At 39.5% G+C, this 25,732-nt stretch overlaps 1 protein-coding gene across 1 annotated transcript; it reads left to right on the top strand.

Moving 5' to 3' along the window:
* Positions 1-1,866: 1,866 nt before the first annotated feature.
* prkcha (protein kinase C, eta, a) lies at positions 1,867-23,739 on the top strand. Its single transcript, XM_010788379.1, has 14 exons — positions 1,867-2,538; positions 8,042-8,105; positions 10,709-10,859; positions 10,944-10,978; positions 11,419-11,501; positions 12,154-12,283; positions 12,376-12,509; positions 12,622-12,753; positions 12,870-13,043; positions 15,142-15,296; positions 18,626-18,764; positions 19,393-19,581; positions 22,924-23,070; positions 23,237-23,739. The coding sequence occupies exons 1-14, from the start codon at positions 2,188-2,190 to the stop codon at positions 23,384-23,386; spliced, it is 2,034 nt and encodes a 677-aa protein (XP_010786681.1). The 5' UTR covers positions 1,867-2,187; the 3' UTR covers positions 23,387-23,739.
* Positions 23,740-25,732: the final 1,993 nt, after the last annotated feature.

The following is a 25,732-nucleotide window of genomic DNA, read 5'->3' as shown; positions in this document are numbered from 1 at the left end:
GTTTCACTCTGTGATTTAAAGCTTTTAAAATGATATTACTTAAAACATTGCAAAAATAGATTTTTTTAAGGCTGTTTTCTGATGTATGGAGTCATCCCTCTATACAAACCTGACTCTAGTATATCAACCAAAATAATATGCATCTTTGTTCTTTGCTCTATGTTCAGATGTATGTCCTGGGTGTTTATGCAAATTAGTTTGTGTATACATTTCAGTATTTTGTAAAAATGCATTGTTAATTTACTTTAAATAAAACCATGGAATCAAGTTATGCGGTGCTACGTATGAGTTATATATATTTTTTTCGGTAGGGTCTCTTCATAAAATATTTTCTTACATGGAGCTTCAGTGAACAGGTACTCTCACCACTCACAATTTATAACCTCTTACGTATTGTCCAGGCTCACAAATACCATTAAAAGACCTTGACTCTAAGGTTAGCGTGAACGTATTCGCATGTTTACGCTTGTTGGTTGAGGTGATCTGCAGCACCAATTCCAGGTGCTAAATGTTTCACTTTGACCCGTCAGGTCCATCAGAAAATGTCAAGCCTTTGCTGCTGATGGCTTTGAGTGTATTCACACTCCTTCACCGAGGCAATCCGCTATCTGCGTGCTTTATCATTACGACCTTCTCTGCTCAGTAAGGTCATGTCTGAGATGTTGTTTACAAGACAGTCTGTATCCCAGGGATGTGTAAGAACTGGGACCCAGGCCCTTTATTTATAACAGCTGGAGCAGAGCAGAGAGATGGGGAGCGCTGACATTTGGCAGAGTGGGGTCAGAGGTCAAGTCTAACACCAATAAAGTGGAGACTTTGATCCTGGCATTTATGGATGGAGCAGGCAGAGCACTTTCAGAGAGAGGAAGAGAGAAAGAGTGCGAAGGAGAGAGAATTGCATTTAAAGAAGATAAGAAAAAAGGATAATACTGAGTAGACACTAGAGAAAACAAACAAAAGCAGCACATATTGCATTTGAAAAGCTGGACTTAATTATGTTCAGTATTTTGGACTTTTTTTCCCTAGTCCTAACTCTGACTTTTATATCCTGATGATTGACTTTTAATTAGAAAAATCATGTCATCACAAATGTAAACCATCACAGGTTGTTCTACAGTTGTGATGTCAGTGTGACACAGCATTTCATTTTACCTAAATGCATGAGTAGAATTGTGTTGAGTCTAAATGCACTTTGAGCTGAACCATATCCATATTCTCCTTTTTTCAATCTCAAGCTACTCAAAGTAAAACCATTTGTTGTCTCTCTTTTCTTTTAGTCCCCCAACATTATGATTAATTTCCCTTTTAATTTCCAACATGAATGAGGAGTCCCGACTTTTGGCTTCTGGGGGAAAAACACGAAATGCATTTATTTATTATTAATATTTACAAATACATTCAGCCCTAAAATTACAGCCATTAATTGGTATGCACCATAGGAAATGATTTAGTGTTTTTCTGGCAAGGTTAGTTTTAGTACATTTACGCAACAAAGAAATTGTTCTACGCTAAAGATCAAAAGCAATACATTGAAGTGCAAAATAAACAAATCTTAAACACAAAAAGAGCAAAGACAACATTTGAAAACATAGGTATAAAATGTAAGATTAAAGGTTACAGTGCAGAATTGGATAACTAAGAAAGAAAGGAAGGAAGGAAGAAAGCCCTTTTCTGTCATTTGCTATACTGTCCGCTAGACGGCGCCATTTCTCCACTCAGCACAGGACAGGTGAGCCTTCACAACACCTTCAGTGGTGCATCGTGGTGAACGTAGTTCCAGACTCCTCTTTATAAACTAAGAACTACAAATCCAACCATGTGACATACCAATCCAACAGTGACAGGTTGTGTTTGTCGTGTTTGTGTGTTTTCTGTGACTTTGTTACGCGGAACTGGCGCCTCCTCTGCATGTATGTGGTGTGGCTTCCTCCTTACTGAAACTTCTTGCAAACAGGTTCACACCGAGACAGAGGAGCGTTGTGTGTCAGAAACATATCCGTGCTGAGAGTCGCCTGGAGCAGGTACAAATCAGAATGAATGCAACAAAGAGCAGACAGTTGGAGCGTAAACTATGAACCCATCTTTCATTGGTCAGTGTTGATATGAAGTGCGCATGAATGTTCTTTAATTTATTTTTTCCGCATTTTGAGTGTTTTTTTCGCCTTTGGCTGAACTAGCTGTGTGAACATGAAGTTTAATGGCTATCTGAAGCTCCGGATCGGTGAGGCGGTGGGCCTGAAGCCCACCACCTTCTCCCTGCGCCACTCGGTCATCTTCAACAAAGCCCCCCCCGGCCTGGACCCCTACATTGTAGTGAAGGTAGACGACACGAAAATTGGACAAACTCTCACCAAACAGAAAACCAACACACCGACGTTCAACGAGGAGTTCTGCCTCAACGTGAGCGACGGGAAACAAATCGAGTTGGCAGTCTTTCACGATACTCCCATCGGATATGATGACTTTGTGGCCAACTGCATCATCCAGTTTGAGGACCTCATCCAAACCTCCAACACAGGAGAGACCTTCGATGGATGGGTGAGTGCGAAGTAAACACTGCCTAGTAAGAGCACTTATTGTAAACATGGTTTCAGATCCTAATGACCCTAATCCGGGCCGGATTCCTTTACTACGATGATACACATGTATCCTTGGGGCCCCCCTGACACATCCCCACCCCAATATCATTCAACTAAATTATTTCCATTATCGATTATCTGCCTTTTATTCCCTCCATTGATTGTTTTGAAAAAGTTATTTCCCATTTCTCTAAGTCCAAAGTGATATAGACTGCAATTTGTCGTCATAAACCCAAATATATTTAGTTTAATTTGATATAAAACTGAACAAAATCAGGATGTCTCCATATTGGAGGGCACACCACCAATTTTTCTGGCATATGCATCAAAAAATAATATTAACAATCCTTTTTAATGGTGATTATTTTACTTATTGATTTGTCAACACAACACAATAACTGCCCCATGTTTAATGTGTTTCAATGATGGTTATCACATCGTGACAATGAGAAGAACAAACACATCCATGGCTGAGATATCGGCCTACTGACACAATCATTAGGGTTTAAGGAGGCAGGGGGCACTTAAACCCCCACCAGTCCAATCTCATATTTTGGTACAGGAACCTATAGTCTCAAATTTCAAACATGAATATTCTAATAGTATTTCCCAATTTACTTTACTAAAATGTAGTTCCTGTAGGTAGATTGAAAATGAAAAGTCAATTGAGAGGTCAGAAGTTATGTAGACTCCTTATGGGACATTATAGTAACTGTGAATATTTTAATTTCTCCTAAACAGTGTTTGAGAGCAGGTTCGGGAAACAAACATGCTAATTTGTTCACAACACATCTCCCCATCACTGTGAGTAACGTTGGCTGTTGTTCTTGCTGAAAACATCCCCACTACCTTGTATTCACAGTGTTCACACCCTCACATATTCACATCTTCATGTCTGAGTTTGGGCAGTATGTAGCGGACATGGACCTCTCATGTCTTGCACTCATTGGCTTAGAATCTTCTACTTAGATCATTGGCCAATGTGGTCTGAAACCACATGAGCCACCTCTGTGGAAAGGTGCGAATTCTGCTCATAAAGACTTGTTATTCTTCCATGCAGAGTGCACAATCTGACTTGCATCAGACTTGCCTGCGCAACATTTGACCTACATGTGCAAATAAATGTGTGGTGATAAAACTCCCACACTTCCTAATGCACAGTTCAGGATCAAAAAGGCACCACATCAAAGCTCAGATTAAATGCTTTACGTAGAGTATCATATTAGTCTCACTGTCTTCCAGACATACACAAAAAACTGATCACCTGGAGTTTCCCTGGTCTTGCTTATTTGCATCCTTCTAGGATTATTAGCCAGTGCAGGTGCTGGTGAATGTAACCTGAGCCTGTCTCGGCCCGCTGGTATCACTACCTACTGCTGCATTCTCATCACATACAGCTTTCTCTCTTCTACTGACATTTGGCTTCCGACAATACAGTTTTTTGAATTATGCAGCAAAAAGTAGTTTTGGGGGCAAATGCTTAAATACCAAAAGTTTAAATGTAAAAAAAAAATCATAATTAAAATGTAAATTCTGTCCACCTTACCTCACTGACCATCTGTCCACTTCTGTATTTGATCACCTCACACCAGACATTTACTATGACCTTGCAACGCACTGTCGAAAAGTTGCAGCGATATGGAGTTTGACAAATGTGGCACTTACACACATTTTCACTATAATTATAGAATTTTCAATATAGCTTGACAAGTATTTCAACAATCGAGTATGGTTCCCTTAAGAACGTCCATGACAAGACGCTATATTTACCACTTGCTTTGACAAAGCAAAACAAACACATACAAAAGAGATTAAAAAAAAAGTAATGAAAACATTTACAAATAAAGAATGTACATAAATTATTATATCAGTAAATATTCAAGGCTAACAAGTTTCTCTTCCTCCAGCATTACATTAATTATATGAGTAAAAATGATGATACATACAAATCTTTATGTGAAAAATGTACATGTTTATGTATATTTTAAGCAGTACATTGACAAAGAATTAAATTCAAAAAATCTTTAGAGAAAGCTATGCCCACACCTATACCAAGACCCTCAAAAGTTAAGGGGAGGTGGTGTGAAAGTGGGTCGCGCCTTGCAGTTTCAGAACATGTGATTAACTTTCTCACGAAAAGACCCTTGCTTGAAGTTGTTATCTGCTAAATCCTAACTGTGAAAGGTTTTTTTTTGCACAAGAAGTGCTGGGCTGGTTTGTTTCAAGTGTGAGGCAGCAGAGACCGAGGCTCAAGCCTGCACACGCCCACGCTGCTGCTGCTTATCACAGCGTTCCCATCACCTGAATGCTGCTTGAGGGCTCACTATGAAAATACTCACTGTCAGTGCTCCATATATCTCTCTTCACCCCCGTCTGTACACCGAGTCCAGTTTGATGAACTTAAACCCCAAAAACACTTGATCTCTAGTCATTCAACTCCTTCTTTTATCTTGAAATCATTGTCAGCGCTGACATCATCAGTCTGAGACATTCACCATATGACATCTAGACACATGAGGCCAGTTTCCTTTGCCTGTGTTGTGACATGTTTGACTCGTTCCACTGAGCTCTTTAATTTCAGAATATGTAGGTTTCTTTAAGCAATCAAGTCCTTCTGAGGAGCGTTGAAATTGAAAATAGGTTGAAGAAAGCCCCTCACATTTTCCAGCAAAGAGTACTGCTTGCTCGACTGAAACGGGACCCATGTCCTGTTTAAAAAAAGAAAGAAACTTCCTCCTTTGTGATGCAGCATTAAGTGTTCTGCTTTTTACCTACATTGTTATGCTGCTTTCACACACTTCTATTTTAGAGTTAAAAGAGTTAACCGTGCATTTCTAAAGTATTGTGAGTGACGGAGGACAAAATTCACAGTCTTCAGAGGCCGTCTTAACTTAAAGAAATTCAATTTAATTAGATGATTAAACCAGATCAAGGTTCAAGGCTTTTATTGGTCATGCGTACATAGCTACAGTGTAGTTATGACGATGAAAATCTTAGGTCACAGCAGTCCAACAGTGCAACACAATAAAACCGAAAAACTGAAAAAATAGTGCAAGTAAATACAACAAGAACAAATATGTTACTACGATATAGTGGAATAGCACAACAAGAGTCTATATGCAAGTGATTGAATATGATATATTAGGGAAGGCAAGGCAATTTTATTTATATAGCACCTTTCAGCACGCGACAATTCAAAGTGCTTTACAAAATAAAAACAAAAGACATTTAAGAATAAATACAGCATAAATACATTATTAAATGGCATTTTAAAAACAGGCATAAAAAGCAAAGATAATGAAATAAATAAATAAACACAGCAGGTACAGAATACATGAATAAAAGGCATACTGCAGTGTGAGTATGAATAGCTCAATTAAAAGCAGTGGCAAAGAGATATGTTTTTAGTCTGGATTTGAAAATAGGAAGTGTTTCAGCGGACGTCAGGCCCGGTTCCAGAACAAAATGACTCAGGGTGCATCTGAGATTAGAGAGGGTGCAGTGGTAAAGTGCTATTTTTATAAGTGGGGAGTGGACCTAACACCCTCTAGGGGTGTCTTCACCTCCTCTAGGGGGGTCCGGGGGCATGCTCCCCCTGGAAGATTTTTTTTTTTTTTAAATTGAAGTTAAAAGCATCAATCTGGTGCATTTTCAGAGCAAAATGAAGAGATAAGGATACATCTCAACACCCATATGAAACAGAACTATAAACAGATTTACTTTTTCTTTATGGATATTTTACAAATCACTCCCCTTTTAAGACCGAAATGTCTACATGCATAGCAGAAGATGACATGTTTTTTACAGGAATATTCCAGCCAATCTCTGTTTTGAAACCATGTGCTGCAAAATGAGCGCCTTACCCCACTGTACAGGCGAGTTGGGTACTTTTTTAAATATACCTGGGCAGGCTCTGTTTTGCCGAGGTCCTCTGACACTTGCGGGCCACCGAGGGGTGGTGGTGTTTGGGGCAACGAAGACGGCTGCGGATGCCCCGCCTCCGTGGGTGAGGCGGGCAAAGCTGGCGAGTCGGGCGGGAGGACGTTAGTGTCCCCATGATCTGAACTGTTATTACATGTCTGAAACTCCGGATAGCCATTATCGCTGCTTTTCCATGTTTAGTTCTTATTCTTGGAACAGAGAGCAGACCCGACCCAGAGGACCTGAGACTGCTGGATGGTTCATAGTTATGCAGGAGATCGTCTATAAACCTCGGTCCTAAGCCATTTAGTGATTTAAAAACTAGCAATAGTATTTTAAAATCAATTATTTGGTCGACTGGAAGCCAGTGTAAAGACTTCAGAACCGGACTGATGTTACATAAATCATTTCTAAATTGCAGCCAGATTAATGTTGTGGATGTTGTTTCAAAAGTTCAGATGTTTAACAGTCTTATGGTCTGTGGGATGAAACTGTCTCTGAGTCTGGTGGTGTTAGTCCTGGTGGTGTTAGTCCTGATGCTGCGGTACCGCCTGCCAGACGGCAGCAGACGGAACAGTTTGTGGTCGTCATAATAACATCTTCTTTTAAATAAGTCATTCAGCATGAAAAACTAGAAAACAACTAAATATATCTTGCTTCACTTAGATCAAATTGACAGAAAAGGTGAACGCCTTCATAGTTCTGTGATAAAATTCTTTCTTAAGGCAAGCCTCTAGCCAATGTGTAAGGTTTTGACAACAGATTTGACAACAGCTTGTGTTGAGCTATTTCACTAGAAAGAGATATTTCTGAAATGCTTTGCAGCTCTTTAGTTTCTGTAGCCCATGGCTAGAGTTAGCAAAGGTGAAAACACCAGAGACAGGAAGTCAAACTTTAGGTATAGAGTGTAGATCCAGAAAGAGGATATGACCAGGTTACTTAAAACAAAACAATTATAGATAAAGTGATTGAACCCTGTCATGAAATGCTTTGTGGCTAACCATTCTTTTCCAGGTGGGTGTGTGTGTAACATAAATAGCTCCTTACAGTGACCTAAGTTTCCACTCAGTGGTTTCTACAGGAACTATCTCCTGTTCTGTGTATCCATCTCTAAAAAGACCATTTTCTGTATGAAGTTCTTTAAATGCATATTCAGACGTTTGTAAGTCACTCTCAGCTGAGCGTCAAATCACAACAAACTCTGCCACCAGCCCGACCTGCCAGACCTGCTTTGTTTTCTCTCTGCCGCGGTGTCCAAATTCCTCAGACATTAAGTACACACTGAAGAAAGATATCTCATCTCATACGCCTGTTTTAACCCAGTTACTTTCATTAAAGCACTAACGCGGAATAACAAAACGCATAGTTATATAATGCCATATTTCTGTTCTACTTTTGTCCGATATATATGTCATTTATTATACAAATGTTGATTTGGTGTCGTATAATTTTAGAGTATACAAATATCTGTTCCATACTGTCTCCGTTTGGCTATTTGACTATGCAAAATGTAATTGCCCTCTCTGTTTGTGTGTCTGCAGATGGACTTGGAGCCAGAGGGCAAGGTTTACGTTCATATTGCACTCACTGGATCCTTCATTGATGGTAAGGCTGCTACTGTGGATCTAAAGGCAGATTCATGTTTCCTCCCATGCAGAAACAGCACTCAAACACTTTTCCGTTTTGTTTCTTTTTCACATCCACTTTAATAACGATTATACCACCTCATTTAGGAACCGTCTTGTCTTTTCCAGTCTGACACACTGACGCCTGTTTTTAGATAATAATCAGATATCAGCAATGAAATACATAGTCCAACTGTGTAGTAATAATAAAAGACGCTTGACAAAAAGTGTGAATCCATGTTTGTGTGTGACTCGGGAGGTTAGTATGTGTCTGGTATGTCAGATATTTCTATGATGAAAGGAAAGCTTTCTTTAGACGTCAGAAGACTCCAACACTGAGGACATCTTTAGCAGAGATATCTATGTCATGGTTTCACAATGAGTTGAAGAAATGAAATAAGACGAGAGGGAAGTGACCTTGCAGGACTTTTGAAGCAGAAGTCTTGTAATCTAGTGGGTACTCTGCCTCTGATGGTACACCTTTCTAATCTGCTGCCAGCATGCCTCACTACCTGCCAAACCTCACAAAACACTAACATTTTATTTAATCATAAAGAAATAAATGAGATAGGCCTCAAACAATAGAGATGTTCAGCCTTTCTTTTTTAAATAGATAGTCTCTGTGCCTTTTTCAATAGTATTATCTAAACTTTAAATAGCTTGTGATTCAAAATAAGATTATTCTATTGATATATATTATTATACGTGTGCAAAATGAGTAATAAGTCTTCAAAAATGTTTTGATGCAATGAACGGCTTTATTTCTATTTGTTACATCAGGAAAACTATTTGCTCATAAGAGAAACAAAAGCTCAAATGACGTTTGTTTGTGCACATTAAAATATCCTCAGGGTCATTCATTTGGAAAACCACAAAGTATGTTCCCCTCATCATGCGAATTACACTGATACTTAAAGGTGGGGTAGGTCATTTTGGAGAAACAGTTATTTTAGCTTGACCGGCTAAAATGATTGGTCGTGCTTTTTACAGCTTCCACAGATGACATTTTTGTATGGATTTGTTGTCAAAGCACTTAAGATATTCATTGCTATCGGGATATTAAGAGCATTCCATGGAATATAACAAAAAGTGTATCTCGAGCCGGTTTCTCAAACTTACCTACCCCACCTTAATAAGAAGAATGTAAACGAATGGGTTTATTATTGTACAATTGACCTCTTTCATAGAAAATCTAAGCGGTTGAGCATATGATAAAAGGTTTGTAGAGTAAAAGCGTGCTGTTCAAAAAACTTTTAACACTTCTACCACAAATATGCTGTTTACAGGGGGAAGGCGGGGGCTCAGCGGTGATGTTTCCGCAATGTATGTGTGGTTTCTCATCATCTCACTATAGCTCTACAACACTTAGCTTATACTTTAGTCAAGCTACAACATAAGGAGCCAAAACAGAAAGCTGCACAAAGGTAGACGTAGAAGACACAAATGTACACAATGCTATGTGACATTTTAATTATATCTGTCTTACATTCTTGTCCTGTATGTTAGCTGACCTTTGTCACACAACAGCTAGGGTCGGAAAATAAATCGATTACATTCTTCTTATTCCGATATTTGTTTGCGTTTAAAAACCTTTTTGAGAACTTCATGTCAAAGAGGGAGTATTGCACCTGGCATTGGCAAATATTTAAAAAAGATTTCGGAAGATTGGCTTGTACTGAAACAATTTGTTGATTAATGATTAGTCCATCATGAAAAGAAAATGACCTTTTTATTCATTTACTTCATATTGTTATCAAGCAAGAAGGCCAAAATAAATTAAGCTTCCAGCTTCTGAAATGCAAAGACTGTCTATTTTTCAGTGTTTAGGTGATTCTATATCGAGCCAATCTTACATTTATATCCCTTTACATTAATCTGGTGACAAATAACCATAAACACCCATGTCACTTTCTGTAAAGATCACAAAAAACAAAACAAAAACATCTGGAATACTTTTAGTTGAAATTGAACTTTGTAGCCAACACAAATCTAACAATAATCACACTGTCATCGAGCGCTCTGCACCATGCCTGTGGAAACTATGGCCCTATAGATGCAGAGCGCTACACCGCGTTAACCAGCCAGTTGCTAAATGTGTCTGTCTACTGTTCGCTGCAGAGCACGTAGAGTACAGCGGGTGGTCTGTGGGGGCTTTTCAGGCTTGAATAGCAGCCTGTCGTGGCTGAAAATGACGCTATTAGAGCAAAACTAATTACAGTTCATCGTGGGTGTCTGCTATCACGTATAGTTGTAGTAATGTGATCAATTTTTCAAATAGAGGTATTGATTATATCTGCTTTAAATTAATCCCACAACATTATGGCGGTTATTGATTCTAATTAGCATTAACAATCTTTATTTATAGCACTTTTTAACAGTATTAAAAAAATATATACAATTATAATAAATAATGATAATTATTATGAAATAATAGCAGTAATTAAATACAATATAATGAATACATTTAATTTATTATTAGTAATCACACAGAGAGGTAGGTTTTTTTTAAAAGTTCTTTTGTCGCTCTCTTTTTGTTTTCTCTTTTGCTCTTAACAAACTTTCCTTGTCATTGTTTTCTGTCAGACGACGCCATAGTGAAAGAGAAGAAGAAGCAGTTCACGAGGAAGCGACAGGGGGCCGTGAGACGGAGGATCCACCAGGTCAACGGACACAAGTTCATGTCTACCTTCCTCCGTCAACCCACCTTCTGTTTCCACTGCAGAGAGTTCATCTGGTGAGAGTCCCTGCTGTCTGCACGCACAGTATCTGTGTGTGGACTGTAAACTGGATCTCACTGTGTCTGTTTCTCTGTTCATAGGGGTGTATTTGGAAAACAGGGCTACCAGTGCCAAGGTGAGCAGACATTATGTTCTCTTTCTGCCACAGTAAAAGCATACATCTATCCCAAAAGCACAATTTGTATAACATAGAAAAAGTAGAGAATGTTTCAAATGAATAGAAGTAAATGGGGAAAACATTTACCAACAGCAAAACGATATCCAATCATCAGTTTACAAACTTTCATAAGACCCCTGCATTTTATCCCAAGTCTGATCTTTAAATAGTTAGATTTTCCTCTAAACGCTTGTGTTTAGACGGTACTGAGTATACTTCTGGTTAAAATAAGACTTGGATTAAACTGCAAGAGTTGTGTATTGCAGGACCAAATGTATTTAAATCCTCCAAACTATTCTCAGATTCAAATAACATTGACAAACAAATGAGCATTTATCATTGAAGATATCCTTAAAACATGAGTTGAGAGTTTGACGTTGAGTGGTTGTTTTCTCCAGTGTGTACCTGTGTGGTTCACAAAAGATGCCACCAGCTGATCGTCACCATGTGTCCACGCATGAAGAAAGAAATCAAAGAGCAGGTAAGAACAATTTAACACAACACTGTCTGTACACAGTTACACTAGGCTCTTATAGCAGCAGGATTTCGACTCAATACAGATCATTTGGTCAATAACAAGGTAATGAGTGTGTCAGAAGGTTTCAGGGACACAAGCGTGTTACAGCTATTGTTTTTCACCTCTCAAGTAATTTGTGTGTAATACAGGATACACACACACACACACACACACACACACACACACACACACACACACACACACACACACACACACACACACACACACCCCTAATTAACAGCTGCAGCAATCAGCAGACCGTACAGGTTCCTGTTTCTGTGTTGAGCTGATCACTGAACCAGAACACTATAGTTTTCCACCCATGCTTTTTTTATACGTTTCTATAAATACATGTGATCTTGTTTTAGCATTTTAAACGTGTCACTTTTGCTCCGTCTTACTATTTTCTGCTGAGCGTGACAAGTTTCTCTTCCTTTGGGAAATTCAGAGAGAAGCAAATGCAGCAATACACTGAAAGGGGGTCCGAGTGTGACACAAATAGGAACTAACATTCCCCTCAATGCACTCTGTGTGACAATTTGAATGTGAACATGTGTAGGTAAAAATACTGTTACCACCCCCAGTGGTTAGCGTACTGTATATCTTCTCTCCGCAGCCTGTAGCCCAGGGCTTCAGCATCAACATCCCTCACATGTTCAGCATCCACAACTACAAGTCGCCCACTTTCTGTGACCACTGTGGCTCCCTGCTGTGGGGAATAGTGAAGCAGGGGCTGCACTGTAAAAGTAAGACCCTTATCAACATCTGTCCCTCTAAATCTTAAGTTTCTGTAATGTGTCTCTTATTGAGTGCTTTTGTCTGCGTTTTCTCTCTGCAGTCTGTAAAATGAATGTTCACATCCGCTGCAGAGGCAACGTCGCTCCAAACTGTGGGGTCAACAGCGTGGAGCTGGCCAATAAGCTCGCAGAGATGGGTCTGCAGGCCGGAGGACTCTCGAAACGCAACTCATTGGTACAAAGCCTGAGTTTTACCGAATGAGTCTATTCAGTTTTTATTTTATTTAGATGTGGTTTCAATAGGGCTGATCTAAGTGGTGTTTCTTTATCTACTTGTTTTCTGACAGGCCAGAAGTGCCAGTCACATAGGGGGGCCCACAGAGAGGAGGGAGAGTAAAAACAATCAGGCGGAGACCCCTCGACTGGGCATCTCAGACTTCACGTTCCTTCAAGTTCTCGGAAAAGGCAGCTTTGGCAAGGTGGGAATAATCAGAAGATATTGAAGAACATATCCTCATCTTTCTGATAGGACTTGTATCAAGTGGAAGCAATATTTTGAGAAAACAATGTGCATCCTACTGTGTTGTATCTGCAGGTGATGCTGGCGAGACTAAACGGCAGAGACCAAGTGTTTGCGGTCAAGGTTTTGAAGAAGGACATCATTTTGCAGGACGATGATGTGGACTGCACCCTGACTGAAAAGAGGGTGCTGTCCCTGGCCGGCTGTCACCCCTACCTCACACAGCTGCACTGCTGCTTCCAGACGCCGGTCAGTACGGGTCCACCACACATGCATTTATAGAGCAGTTTAGTAAGCTTTTATTGTAGGTGAAATCATTTCTTTCATTTTTTTTCCATCTCCCTTGCTTTCCTGAAGAAATGCTTTGAGATGAAACGGTGGGATGAATAAGTGTTTTCACTTGATAAGAGCACCATGCTAACAAAGGCTGTCGTATCTCTCTAAACTCTTTATACTGTATTGCAAAAATTCCAAGCCTGAATTGCTAAAGAATGAGCTGCATATTTTCCACAAAATAAAGTGTTGGTTTAGTCTCTTAGGTATATTTATTGTAGTTCACTTGCACAGAAATATAAAATCATATCCCACTTTAAATCTCTTATATGCCAATGTTTAATATGTTGCTTTCATTATACCAGTTTTCTGTTGTATAACCCTTGTGTAATAATTCTAAATTAAATGAATGTTTTTGTAAAAGTCAGTCACTCAAGCTCTAGGTTTTTATATTAACATATTCCTTTAAGCAACACAGTGCTTTGGTAGTCATCATTTGGCACAGTTTCCATTCTTATATCATAATATTGGTGGTTTCTGCATATTTTATCATTGTGTATTGCCACCACCTTTTATCAGGTTCATTAACTGAACCTACACATATTGCTTGAGATGTGTACCAACCACACCAATGGTCAACTTAAACACAGTAGAGGATACAGTCAGCATTTAGTGTGGGATTGGTACAAAGCATTGTAATATGTACATTTGTCAGCAGGGGGCAGCAGTTTATAAGTGTTGTGTGTGCATGTGTGAGGAGTGAGTGACGCCTCACAGACCGGACACTTCTAATCTGCTTCAGTTGTTCGAACCTTTACTGACCTACTTCTTCTGGGATATAAATATAGCTGCACAAAGTGAAGAATTGAATGTATGACACTGCTCCCCTACCCAGTTATACCCACACAAAAAAACATAGAAAAGCCTTTGTCGCACCACTAGTTTTTATCTGACATCTCATCGCCCCTTCCTGAGCCGGTTGTGATGAAATTACTTAGTATTTTCTTGTAAGGAAATAAAGAAACGTGACTAAACATTTTTCATATTACATTGCTATTATAATAAGTATTACATGTTGATTTTTTAAAGAGTAATCCATTTTGAACTCCCATCCATTTTGAAGTGGGTAGGTTTTGAAAGGGCGAGAGAGGGGATGTCTTACGCCTGTGGTGATGGGTGGGCATATATCAATTCAGTTTTTACCAAATGATGTCAAGTTGGAATTTACCTTCGATACAGCAATTTATCATTGGTTGTTCATCTTGATCGGAAAAACCCTCACCTTGCATGGCCACACATCAAGTTGACCAAGGTCTGAAAAGTGTCTTGCAAAATAAATGAGTATAATTAAGTATAAGAAATCCCAGAGGCAGCCTCAACTTGCATTGCCACACATAGCTGTGGATCTAAACTGAACACCACAGGAAATTGCATTAGTTACTTTAATGTTCAAGAAAGCTATTGAATTGAATTCAAGTAAAAGTGAACCTACTGAAACATGTCCAAGTACTTTCAAGTTTGAGCTCAAATGTCAGTGTGAACAGCATTTTCAATTTTGTCAACTCAACAAAACTGAGTAGAGATGTAACAGAAAAATTGTTCGACCGTAGATTTAAAGATTCCCTTCCTGCTAGACCACACTGAGTGTTGTCTGCATTACCTGGCAGCACATTATTATTAAACATTAAATACTAAACTACCCTTAACTACAGAGCAGTAAAATGTAGTCAGCTGTGACTGAATGTCCTGATGGCTCCAGGAAGCTTTACGATCAAACCTGAATATCATGTTCTCCTGCTTTTCATTTTCTCCTACTTTTCATTTTCTCGATCACAAATCAACTATAGCCTTTACTGAGAGAAAAAGATGTATGGGTTTCGATCAATATTTATTTTGCCCCGCTGACATTCTAGCTGCACAGGAATACATTAAATAGACATGTGAAATTTATGAGAAGCAGGCGTGCGTCATCCTTGAGGAAATCTCAGCATGGCCATGGTCATGGATTTTTAGATCCCCTGTGAGGCTACTGTGGCTTGTGTTGCATTTGTATAAATCTCATCTCCTTTTGCAGGAACGCCTCTTCTTTGTGATGGAGTTTGTGAATGGTGGCGATCTTATGTTCCACATCCAGAAGTCCAGGAAGTTTGAAGAGCCTCGAGCGCGTTTCTACACAGCAGAGATCACCTCCGCGCTCATGTTCCTGCACGACAAAGGCATCCTCTACAGGTCTGAGTCACAGCACACTAATAACTTTAATGGCTTTGCTGGGCCTGATAGATTATAACATGTGTGTCCAAAGAAAGGCCCTCAAAGCATTTGTGCTATAGTATAGGTTACTGTAGTAGGTCTCCATCTGAACCAGGTATTTTATCTATTGATGAGTCTCTAAAAGGTATTTTCAAGAATGTTATATATTATTGAGATTTCTAAATCTTTACGCCTTGTTTCACTATTATTTTGTTTTTTGATGGTCATTCCGGTCATTATTCAGAGTAGACCCTCAAGTGTTTAAAACAAAGACAAGCATCTCTTTATGAATGCCTACAGTAGAAATGGCCTCAATTCTTTCTAATCCTCTTTTGCAAATCGTCCAACTTTATTAGAGGAAAATACAAAATCGCAGTAAACTTGTTTTAAGATGGATGTGCGTTTATTCAGCCATTATTTTCTCACTCCCCATTTCAGTTGAAACATCAGAGCACTTTCTGAAGCCATCAATCATATACTCCCCAGCCTTTTCTCAAACCATTAGACCTTAATGAAGTTTCCCATTAAAATGCTCCAGCGTGTTTTGCAGCCAGAAACTTGGGCTGTTTACCAAGCATTTTTATTTTCCTCAAGGCTCATACCATAGAAACAGCAAGTACACAACAGATGTAAACAGACCTACAATTTTAATAATATCATTTTGTGTTCTTTTTTCATATGGTAACCATTTTACTGCTCGTATTCCAGCATCACATATTTCAGTGTTTTTTTTTCAAACCCTTGGGTGCCTGCCGGTGCATGATGATAAGGAAGCCAGCATCATGTGAGCTAAATCCTTGGTTATATTTAGAGGTCCAAGTGTTCAGTGTGGCCTGCACCACATAGCATGACTGTTAGCTTGAGAGGCCACACACAGTTTGCATGCTACAACCAACATGACAAGCCAAAGAGCAGCTTGCACATCAGGCCAGTGTAATAACAGCAGAGCGCCTTAAAAATAAGCAAGCGACCTCAAGTCACTGTAATGTGTTATAAGTACATGTTCTCGTGACTCAACCAGATATATCGCTCTTAGCCATATCGCTTCTAGCCATAGCTGAAGTGGTGCTTTGGACCTTCTGAGTTGTTATTTCAGCAGATGTCCAATTATTATCCGCCTAGGTTTGAAGCTGTGGAAATGCTGTGGTTCATTCATGATATGAAAAACGTCACATTTTGTTGATTACTATATTTCAAATGGTCTGAACCCAGACTGGCTGGTTTGCACCACTTGTCTAGTGAGGAGAGTCTGCAAGAGATAAACACAGTATCATGAACAGCTGATGGTTTCTGATTCATTTATTAAGTTTCATTGAGTACAAGTTTGGCAAGGCAGAGTACAGCTGCCTCAAAACAGTTAGGTATGTACAGTAGGTAATTTTAGAGAGTTTAAAATAAAACTGTTCAAAACAACTCAGACAATGTAACAGCATGAGGAATACAAAGGTGCAACATTAATAGTTGATCAAACGTTTTAGAGTATGAGGAACAACAAATGTCTATTTGTAAAGATGTTAGAAGGCCGTGGTGGTTTGTCTGGATGTACTGGTCTCTTACCCTTGCCACAGTATGAAAAAGTAGTATTATAATATCTGCGTCAGTGTTTGTCAGCACTTCCACTTCTCTTTTTTGGAAATGTTCATATTATTGCAACTTTATCTCTGACCCAGTTAGTGTTTCAGTAGGCAAAGTGATGTGTAATGAAAACTGGGTTTAAAACCATCAGGGTAACGGGCTCATATCTCAGACGACACATTCATAACCAAATCTAGAAACAAATACTACTGGAAAGTGTTTTGAGGCATGAAAATGTTTGGCCATATATCAGAGACACCCACTTAACCATTAATCAGTTGGCTGGCCTCTACGGCACTTTCCTGTTGTGTACTGTACGGCAGAGTGGTAAGAGTAGCTCTCTTTTGGCCTAGATGTGAGGCTGAATGCGACAGAAAGTCCCCATGAACCTCTGAGTCACTGTTACACAATCTGATTATGTAAAGCAAACCAGATTAATACAAACAGGCCAGTGTAGCTTGACCGGCAGCCTCTGTCCATTTTTCATTGAGAATTTCTGCGTTTGTCAACCTGTTTGAGGAAATCAATCAGAGTCCTTGTCTACTGGAAGGACAGGAAATACAAAATATTTTCCTTTTTAACGTTGTATGCTTTTCCCACATGTTGTCATTTATATTCAGCATCAGCCCGTAATATTACAAAGTATCTTCCATACAGCTTCCTCTCCATAAAATGACCTTGGTCTAAAGTTTGGTCACCTGATTGCAGATTAGAGCTCAACTCCAGATCGCACACTTCGAAGGTTTAATCTCCCTGTCAGATGACAAAGCACCAGCTGACAGGGGGAGATCTTTGCCATCCTTTCACATTCACAGATATCACTGGGGAAGATACTTATTTATTCAATTACTATAAATGCATGTTGTTATTGCTTTCTTCGCTGACTGAGGAGCTATGTATATATATTTATTTATGCTCACATGGTGATTCATTAGTTCCACAACACAGAGCACTTCTTATAGTTCTTATAACCAACTACCATCTAATGAAAAATCTTATAACCTTAGTAATAAAGGTAAGTTTGATAATGTGTAGCAAGGATGTCGCTTGAACTAACTCTTCTATAGGTCTTTTAATAATATAATTTGTATTATATTTGTACTATTTGATAATAGTAAAATATGGATTAATTTCAGTTTTTTAATCCAGGTTTTGCCTCTCCTGAATTCAGTCTAAATATTGACATTAAAGGACTTTTCCTTGGTGCCAGCTTAAGTGGTCATCTGATTCTTCATGGCAGCCATTTAACATTCAGGCTGTCTGTCACCGTCTCCCTCTGCTACAGGAGCTTCACTGTCCTCAGGAGACCTTCTCTTTTTGTCTCACCACAAATGTCCACCTCCATGGGATATAATTAGAAACAACACCGACAGGGTGTGACTGCAGTCTGACCACAAACTTGACATTTCTGCAGTTGTTGGCGTAAATTACATTTTTTCATGGGTGATGATTAGTGAGTAAACATTTTTAAATATATCCCATTTTTATAGAGCAAGGTCACAAATCCAAGAGTAACATTGTTAGAAATAACCATATAAAGCATTTAATAGAACCAACCAATAAAACGTGAGTAACAACAGACTTTATAAACACAAAAAGTTGCCAACACCAGACATCATGAGGGCCATTTGAATAATAGCTTCCAGCTTTACTCTGTATTATTAATAATCGTGGCTAACAATGTCCCAAAACAGATATTTTATTTTCTGGTTCTTTCTATGTTTGTCTTTCAGGGATCTAAAACTGGACAATGTTCTTCTTGACCAAGACGGTCACTGTAAGCTGGCGGACTTTGGCATGTGCAAAGAGGGCATGTTTGAAGGCACGGCCACAGGAACCTTCTGTGGGACTCCGGATTACATTGCGCCCGAGGTTAGTCTCTGCTCTTGTGCTTAAAAAACTCACTGTAACTTTACCCTTAACTACCTATAATGACAGACATCTGGACCCTTTATTCACCTCACCTGCGTTACAGCACATTTTCATATATTTTTGTTCTGTTTTATATCAGTTTACCAGATTGCAACAAGAGAAACATAGAACACATTTCCTTCCAACTTTCAACTTCCTGTAACCGAGGTCTTCTGAGTTCATTTGACGCAGTTCCCAGTGCCTTCCTCTCTCCATCACACCACCCTACTATAAACCAACACTGCGCTCAGTGCCTGCCACTCAAACTCTCTCCTGACTTACTGGAAGTCAAATTGTGAAAGGCTCGACTATAGACATGACAAGCCTTAATCCCCTTATTACAAATGTGCTTGGTTTTCATATTGAGGGATTAAGATGCTCTGTGTCCTCATGTTTGAGAGACTTTTCTGTGAGTCTGGATTTATGAAAGGCTTCTTTAACAGTCAACACTTGCTCCTCAGTGTAGCCTCACTGGCAACACACTAACCCAACAGTCTATTAATCCTACCACTTGTTTTTTTTTAAAAGTTGCTTTCAATGCTCTCTGTGCTGTGGTGGTTAACTTTAATGCTGCGGCATGTTTCCACAGATCCTGCAGGAGATGCTATACGGGCCCTCTGTTGATTGGTGGGCTCTCGGGGTGCTGCTGTATGAGATGCTGTCAGGACACGCTCCATTTGAGGCTGAAAATGAAGATGACCTCTTTGAATCCATCCTCAATGAAGAGATTGTTTATGCATCTTGGCTCAGTGATGAGGCAGTGACTATAATCAAATCTGTGAGTCCAGGTTCATTTTCATCAACTTACTTAATAGGGCTGCATCCAATGATTATTTAGATGTCATTATTGAAAAAGCTATGTATTTTTATTCAATCTTAATTGAATTTAATATGAATCATTGTATCATCTGGTTTTATAATGTAAGAAAACCATTCAATGTCCAAATCCAAGGTAATATCTTGTTCTGTGAGTTCAACCCCAAGGATTTCCGTTTAATATGATATTAAGCAGAGAAAAGCAGAACATCTCCAGAGTTAAGGGTTAAGGGTTAGAGTTAAGAGGCTGAATCTACCGCTATTTTTGCTGTTAGTTTTAATTGATTATCAAAATAGTTGGTGAACATTTTCGTGTTGATCCAATAATCAATAAGGTGAATAATCATTGCAGCCCTATTGATGGATAAAGCTGGATGTAGTAGCTGCTGTGTTATTTATTTTTTTGCCAGACATTTTCCATCCCCCGATTGCCTCCGTCTGACATTTTACACTATATATAATTGCAAGACATGTCATCGAAACTTTTTTTTAAACCAAACTAATGATAGAGGAAATCAATTCCTCACATGACTGGTTGGAGAAAAACCAATAAGTTGTGAACATTTTCTAAAAGACTAATTCCCAGCATTGTTGGACAGAGTAACACGAGCCTGCTCCATGATATGTTAAAATGTCAAAGGTTGGACGGCTTTGCTCTGCATTTCTGTGATCAGGGTTAGTTATTTGTTGTCCTTCAAAGTGACTGACAGCCCTGTGGAGCTCTGCCAGCCAGCTGTTTGGCCAGGGTCTCTTACATACTGTAACTATATTAAGGCATGGTCCACTGCAGCCACAGCACACAGGCTATAAATACGACACGCCTCCTCCCTCCCTCCCTGTTCTCCTCCTCTTATCCTTGTTGTTACTCCAACATGCTTGAGGAAGCACAGGACCCATGTCCCCTGCTGATTTGTGTTACTGCTGCCAGAGTCACATGTTGCGTAGAGATGCTTGTTGCCGGTGTGATGGGATTTGAACGCTGCTGCACTATTTATACTGCAAGTTCATCTTTGCGAGGTGCTCCTCGTGCATGCAGGCCATTCAGTTGGAGCTCAGTTAAGTTCATTTTGAGTAATAAAACAATACATTTTGATAATTGATAAATCCTCTTTTCTATGCAGCATCAGAAAAAAGTATAAAGTGCCCATCACAATATCTGTGAGCCAAAAGCTGATATCCTCAATGTCCTTTCCTCTACTGTCAGCCATCTTTTCAAAACGCAAAGAGGTTTGATTTATATTTGTGTTAGACTCCTCCACATTACATAACCTGGAAGCATAACAAATTATATATCTGATTAATAGAAAATCAAAAACATATATATTAAAATGCCCTAGCCCTAGTAATTTCTGATGACCTTGTATGTTTCTGCTAGTGTGGTGGAGAATGGCTTCTTAATTCAGTAATGCTGTCGTGTCAGGTCTGGTGCTGCTGAGGATGGAAAGAAGGCATCAGTGTTATAGTTTCCTTAAGTTTTGTGGTCTGTAAGCTCCTGAACCGATTGACCCCTGCTGGTCTGTGTTTGTTATTTCCACTTCAAGGCCATACTGGTGCACTGCTGTGGTTTTTAAATAAGTTTGAACTCAATAACTGCAAATCACGTCATCACAGTCATGCTTACAGCTGCAAATCCCCACATGCAACTGCATAAGCATTAAACTATAATGTTTCGTCCCCAAAGAAGAATGTCTAAAAAATATGTGTTTTAATTTACACTTCAACACTAACATTGTACAAGAACACTGAAGCAAGCAAACATAAACATCACCTGCAAGCACAACATCAACAACAACCTGAGAGAAGGATGTTATACAACAACACATAAGCGGAGGGGGATTTACAGTAAAGTGCCTAACGATTAATGATTCATTTCCTTGGTAACCAAGGTTTTTAAATCTACACACATACTGCAGGGCTGCTCAGGGACAGTCTGTTATATCAGCAGATATGCAGTGATTAAATAGATTCTTCAACTGGAAGGAAGATGTCCTGTTGTGTCGATGCAAGATTCAAGTCTCTGCAAGTTGATTTTTATGGTGTGGCATGTGTCTGAGGCTTGTCTGATTGTGAGCTACAGGACTAAACTATGCAAAACCAACATTAGGGTGTTTTATATTCACCATTTCCTCTTTATCTTTTCCTCTCAACATAAGTGCCATTCTATTTATTTGACGTCTCTCTAATCAGCTTTCTCTTTCTTTGTGAACTTAGCTTTGCAGAGGTATGTGAGGTTGTTAAGGCCGCTGTTAGTTAATAGTGTTTTGAGCTGATAGCTGTATCGATCTTTCCAATGTCTTTGGGTTAGTCTGCTCACTGTCGCTGTGCAGACAGAGGTTTGTTGTGGCTTTGTCTGAATGCCCAGACAGAGCTGTCCAAAACACTTCAATATTGTTTTTTTTTTTGTTTTTTTCAGTTTCCTCCCAGAGGCAAGTTAACACAAAGTTTTCCAATTTTGAGTTTGTTTTGTTTGGACCCATCCCTCTATATTTCTGGCAGAGGGACAGATGTAGCTGATTAACTATTCTATTGTTTTATTGTTTGTGAAACCAGGAAGTTGAGACACCTCAGTTGCACTGTATTGAACTAAGCTGAACTCTCTTTAGATAAAGCATTGTAGGTGGCGCCAGTAACAACACAGGGTGAGTTTTTTCATAAATTGGGAGGAAGGGATTGACTGGATGTCACGCTGGCTCAAGTCGAGTTTGGCACTTCTCCAAAAACATTCTGGTCTGATCTAGTTGAATAACATGAGTCATATTTCCTCACTATGTAGAGATGCAACAAAGTATAATTTGCTGTTTTCAACCAGTTTAGTCCTACTTGGTTGTTGCTGCTGTTATGTGTCATATTTTTTTGAAAATTGACACCATTTTAACATTTCTTATTTAGTCTTAAAAGTACAGTTCATTCCAAAATCCTCTTACCTGTAGTGCTATTTATGAATCTAAATTGTTTTGGTGCAATTTGCCTAGTGTTTCAGATAGAGGCCATAAAGATCTAAACTCAACAACATTTTTTGTTTCCCACAAAGTACAAACTAAATAATACCTTCATGAAACTGCTCACTAGGTCTGTTGACTATCTTGAGTAACAGGGTCAGTTTTTCTGAAATAAGACATTGCTTTTGAGTTCTTGATGTATATTTATTTTGTTAATTGAAGCACCACAAGCCAAATGCCCTCTAGTTAAACAATATTTCATGAAAGGCAGACACCTCTACATTAGGTATATCCAACAAGTGACTATAGAATACTGTTCCTTTTAAGTTTCTTCTGTAAGGTCATGAATCTTTTGGTTTCCCCAGTTCTTGACCAAAAACCCGGCCCGGCGTCTGGGCTGTGTGGCCTCAGAGGGCGGAGAGAGCGCTGTGACCAGCCACGCCTTCTTCACTGGCATCGATTGGGAGAAGCTGAATCGTAGAGAAATAGAGCCGCCCTTCAAGCCAAGGATCGTAAGTTACATTAATAACTTTATGGATAGCTTGATAGTGTGTGTATAAATGATAAGCAAGACACTCAGCAGACATTACGTAATGATTGACCTTGTCTTAGTGACTGCAACCATGGTTTTTGCTAAAATGTTGCAGCTGATGAATCATTTTGTATTTTCCCCTTCAGAAAACACCTGAAGACGTCAACAACTTTGACCCAGATTTCACGCAGGAAGAGCCCACCCTCACGCCCATCGATGACCCTATGATCCCTTCCATCAACCAGGAGGAGTTCCGTAACTTCTCCTTCACCTCGCCTGAACTGCAGGAGAGCTAAGAGTCTCCTCATTGATCCACAATTCTTCCTGTACTCTCACTCTTCCCAGTATCCGTGAATCGCCTGAGACTGTTCCCCGCGGTACATGCAGTATGTTGCTGTCAAATTCCCCAGAGACATGAGGGTGCAAATTGCCGAGGAGTCAGACACACACATGCTTGACAGGAACTGGTTTTGCACCTGATGAACCCTTACCTTAAGCACTCCTGTATTTCTCGAAAATGTGCCATGTAATCATCTTTTGAAATACCATTTAAGTCTTGACGTCTCACTTGGGACACATTCCTGCTAGTGTCATTGTGTAAATGGTGTATTTGATATGTGTTTGATAAAGTGTACAACCACTGATTTTACTCTGGATGAGTTTGCGTCCAGTTCCTTAAAATGAAAAAGCCCTTTTCGAAGCATAAAGGCGTGCTTTGTGTTTCATTTTTTGCTCCAGAATTTTCTAGAGAAAGGAAAAATTTGTCCAGTTGGAACCGTCCAGTTTAAATCCTGGAAATACTGAGTGAGCAGATGAGATCGTTTTTCAATGATGTCACCCTACTCTGTAAGAAAACGTATTCACACAGACACACATACTGGTAAATTGACATTTGAACAATTTACACAGATGATTTGTCTATAGCCCCTGTCAGTTCCAGATAATAGAGTAGATAATGTCTTCATCAATCATACCCTGCAAAAGATTTTGGCAACGATTAGCCGATTAGGTAATTTGATCAGGCATGTTGAGAATGATGCAACACTTCATCAGAGGTGAAAACTCAGTGGTGATTCAGGCTTACTGTGAAACAACCAGAACTTTTGATATTACCACACAGTTGTCCGGGGATAGGAAGAATGCTAGGATGGTGTTTGGTAACTGTCAGATTAAATTGAGTCTTTGTGCGTCGCAAGAGTAAAAGTAATCACTTTGTGAGTCCGCAGCTCTCTGCTTACACACACACACACACACTCAGAAAACTCAGTCATAGAAAGCTTTCAGGTCCGTAGGCAGGCTGCCTGGGTAAACAAAGGAGCATTTTCAAATCTGCAGATATTAAAAAGGCTCCCAGCTGAACTTTTAAACCACCGTCGCTGTGAGAATATAAAATGAGGAGGCAGACAGAGAGAAAGAGTGAGAACTTGAAACTTTAACCCTGCAGCTGGATAAGATTGGCCAATCATCATCATCGAGGGGGCTTTAGTAGATCATTCCGTCGTTGCAAACCAGTAGAGGATAAACAGGAAACCACACAACGTCATGACTGTCGCTTTTTGATAGAAACAGGAAGACACAAGAAGACAAGAATGATGCTGTTGCACTTTAAGAAGCATGCATTCAGTACAGTATGTGCTGTTGGTGGTATAAGTATAAGAAACTGTTCAAATAAAACAACAACAAAGGGAAAAGCTACTTGTATTGTTAGGAATCTTGTGCTCCCTCTTCTCTACCTGCAGACACACAAACAGCTTCGACCTTACAGAACGGAGATGGTCTCTTCCTGTTGGTTACAGGGAGGAAGGCTTCAGGCACCACATCTGTTTATCTCCTCAGCCCCCTATCCTGTGGAAGAATGTGCGACTGAATACAAATGGGTGGCATCCGATAAAGAAAAGGCCTGTGTGTATAATCTGAAACTGAAAACAGTATCTCAAAAGTAGCTACTGCAAAGTTCTTTTTACTTACGAATAATACATTTGAACAAGTATGAGATCCTAAGCTCTACTTATTGTGAGTCAATCCCAGTTAAACATCATTAACCATGACTTAGAAGTGCATTGATTTCAGGGACTTAACAACCATCTAATCCACTTCAAGCATGCTCAAACAAAGATGAGCTGTGTGTGCTATACAAAGAACGGGACATTGGATTAAATTACTTTACTTTTTGTTTACCCATTAATGTGGCCCTGTTTGGCAGCTTTCCTCCGGTAATGTCTGAATGAGACGCAAGATTTAGGAGCCTTGTCTCCGCTTTCATTACTGAGACTTACTGATGGCTGCCAGCAGTGTCTCTGCACCGCTCGATTGAATCTGTGTTCGACCCTGCTGTCCTGGCTGTATGATGGATATCCCCGAATGTGGCAACAGATAAGGACAAAAGAGATGCTTTACATAGACATCACTGGGACTTTTTGTGCATCAACACGGAATCAGTTCTGTGATTAAGCACACACACTCAGCACCCCAGCCTATAGTGGTTGCATTAGATTATGGTTCTTACCCTGAGTAGGAATCGACTTAAAAAGCAGAATCCAATCAACCAGTGGTTGCTATTACAACAACAATGCAATCTTTCCCACACATTACAACATTTCTCTTTGAAAGTATTGTGTTAATGGTTTTGTTGCACAGCAGAG

Source organism: Notothenia coriiceps, unplaced genomic scaffold, assembly GCF_000735185.1.
Source record: "Notothenia coriiceps isolate Sejong01 unplaced genomic scaffold, NC01 NC01_scaffold00031852, whole genome shotgun sequence".
Taxonomy (NCBI): Eukaryota; Metazoa; Chordata; class Actinopteri; order Perciformes; family Nototheniidae; genus Notothenia; species Notothenia coriiceps.
The sequence above is the reverse complement of the archived record's forward strand: the minus strand, read 5'-3'. Positions and strand labels throughout refer to the sequence as shown.

Bases quoted from the DNA above. Each gene is read 5' to 3' on its own strand.
- prkcha (XM_010788379.1), top strand. From the start codon at position 2,188: ATGAAGTTTAATGGCTATCTGAAGCTCCGGATCGGTGAGGCGGTGGGC. The intron at 10,979-11,418 runs GTGAGCAGACAT...TGTTTTCTCCAG, and splicing joins ACAGGGCTACCAGTGCCAAG to TGTGTACCTGTGTGGTTCAC. The intron at 12,510-12,621 runs GTACAAAGCCTG...GTTTTCTGACAG, and splicing joins TCTCGAAACGCAACTCATTG to GCCAGAAGTGCCAGTCACAT.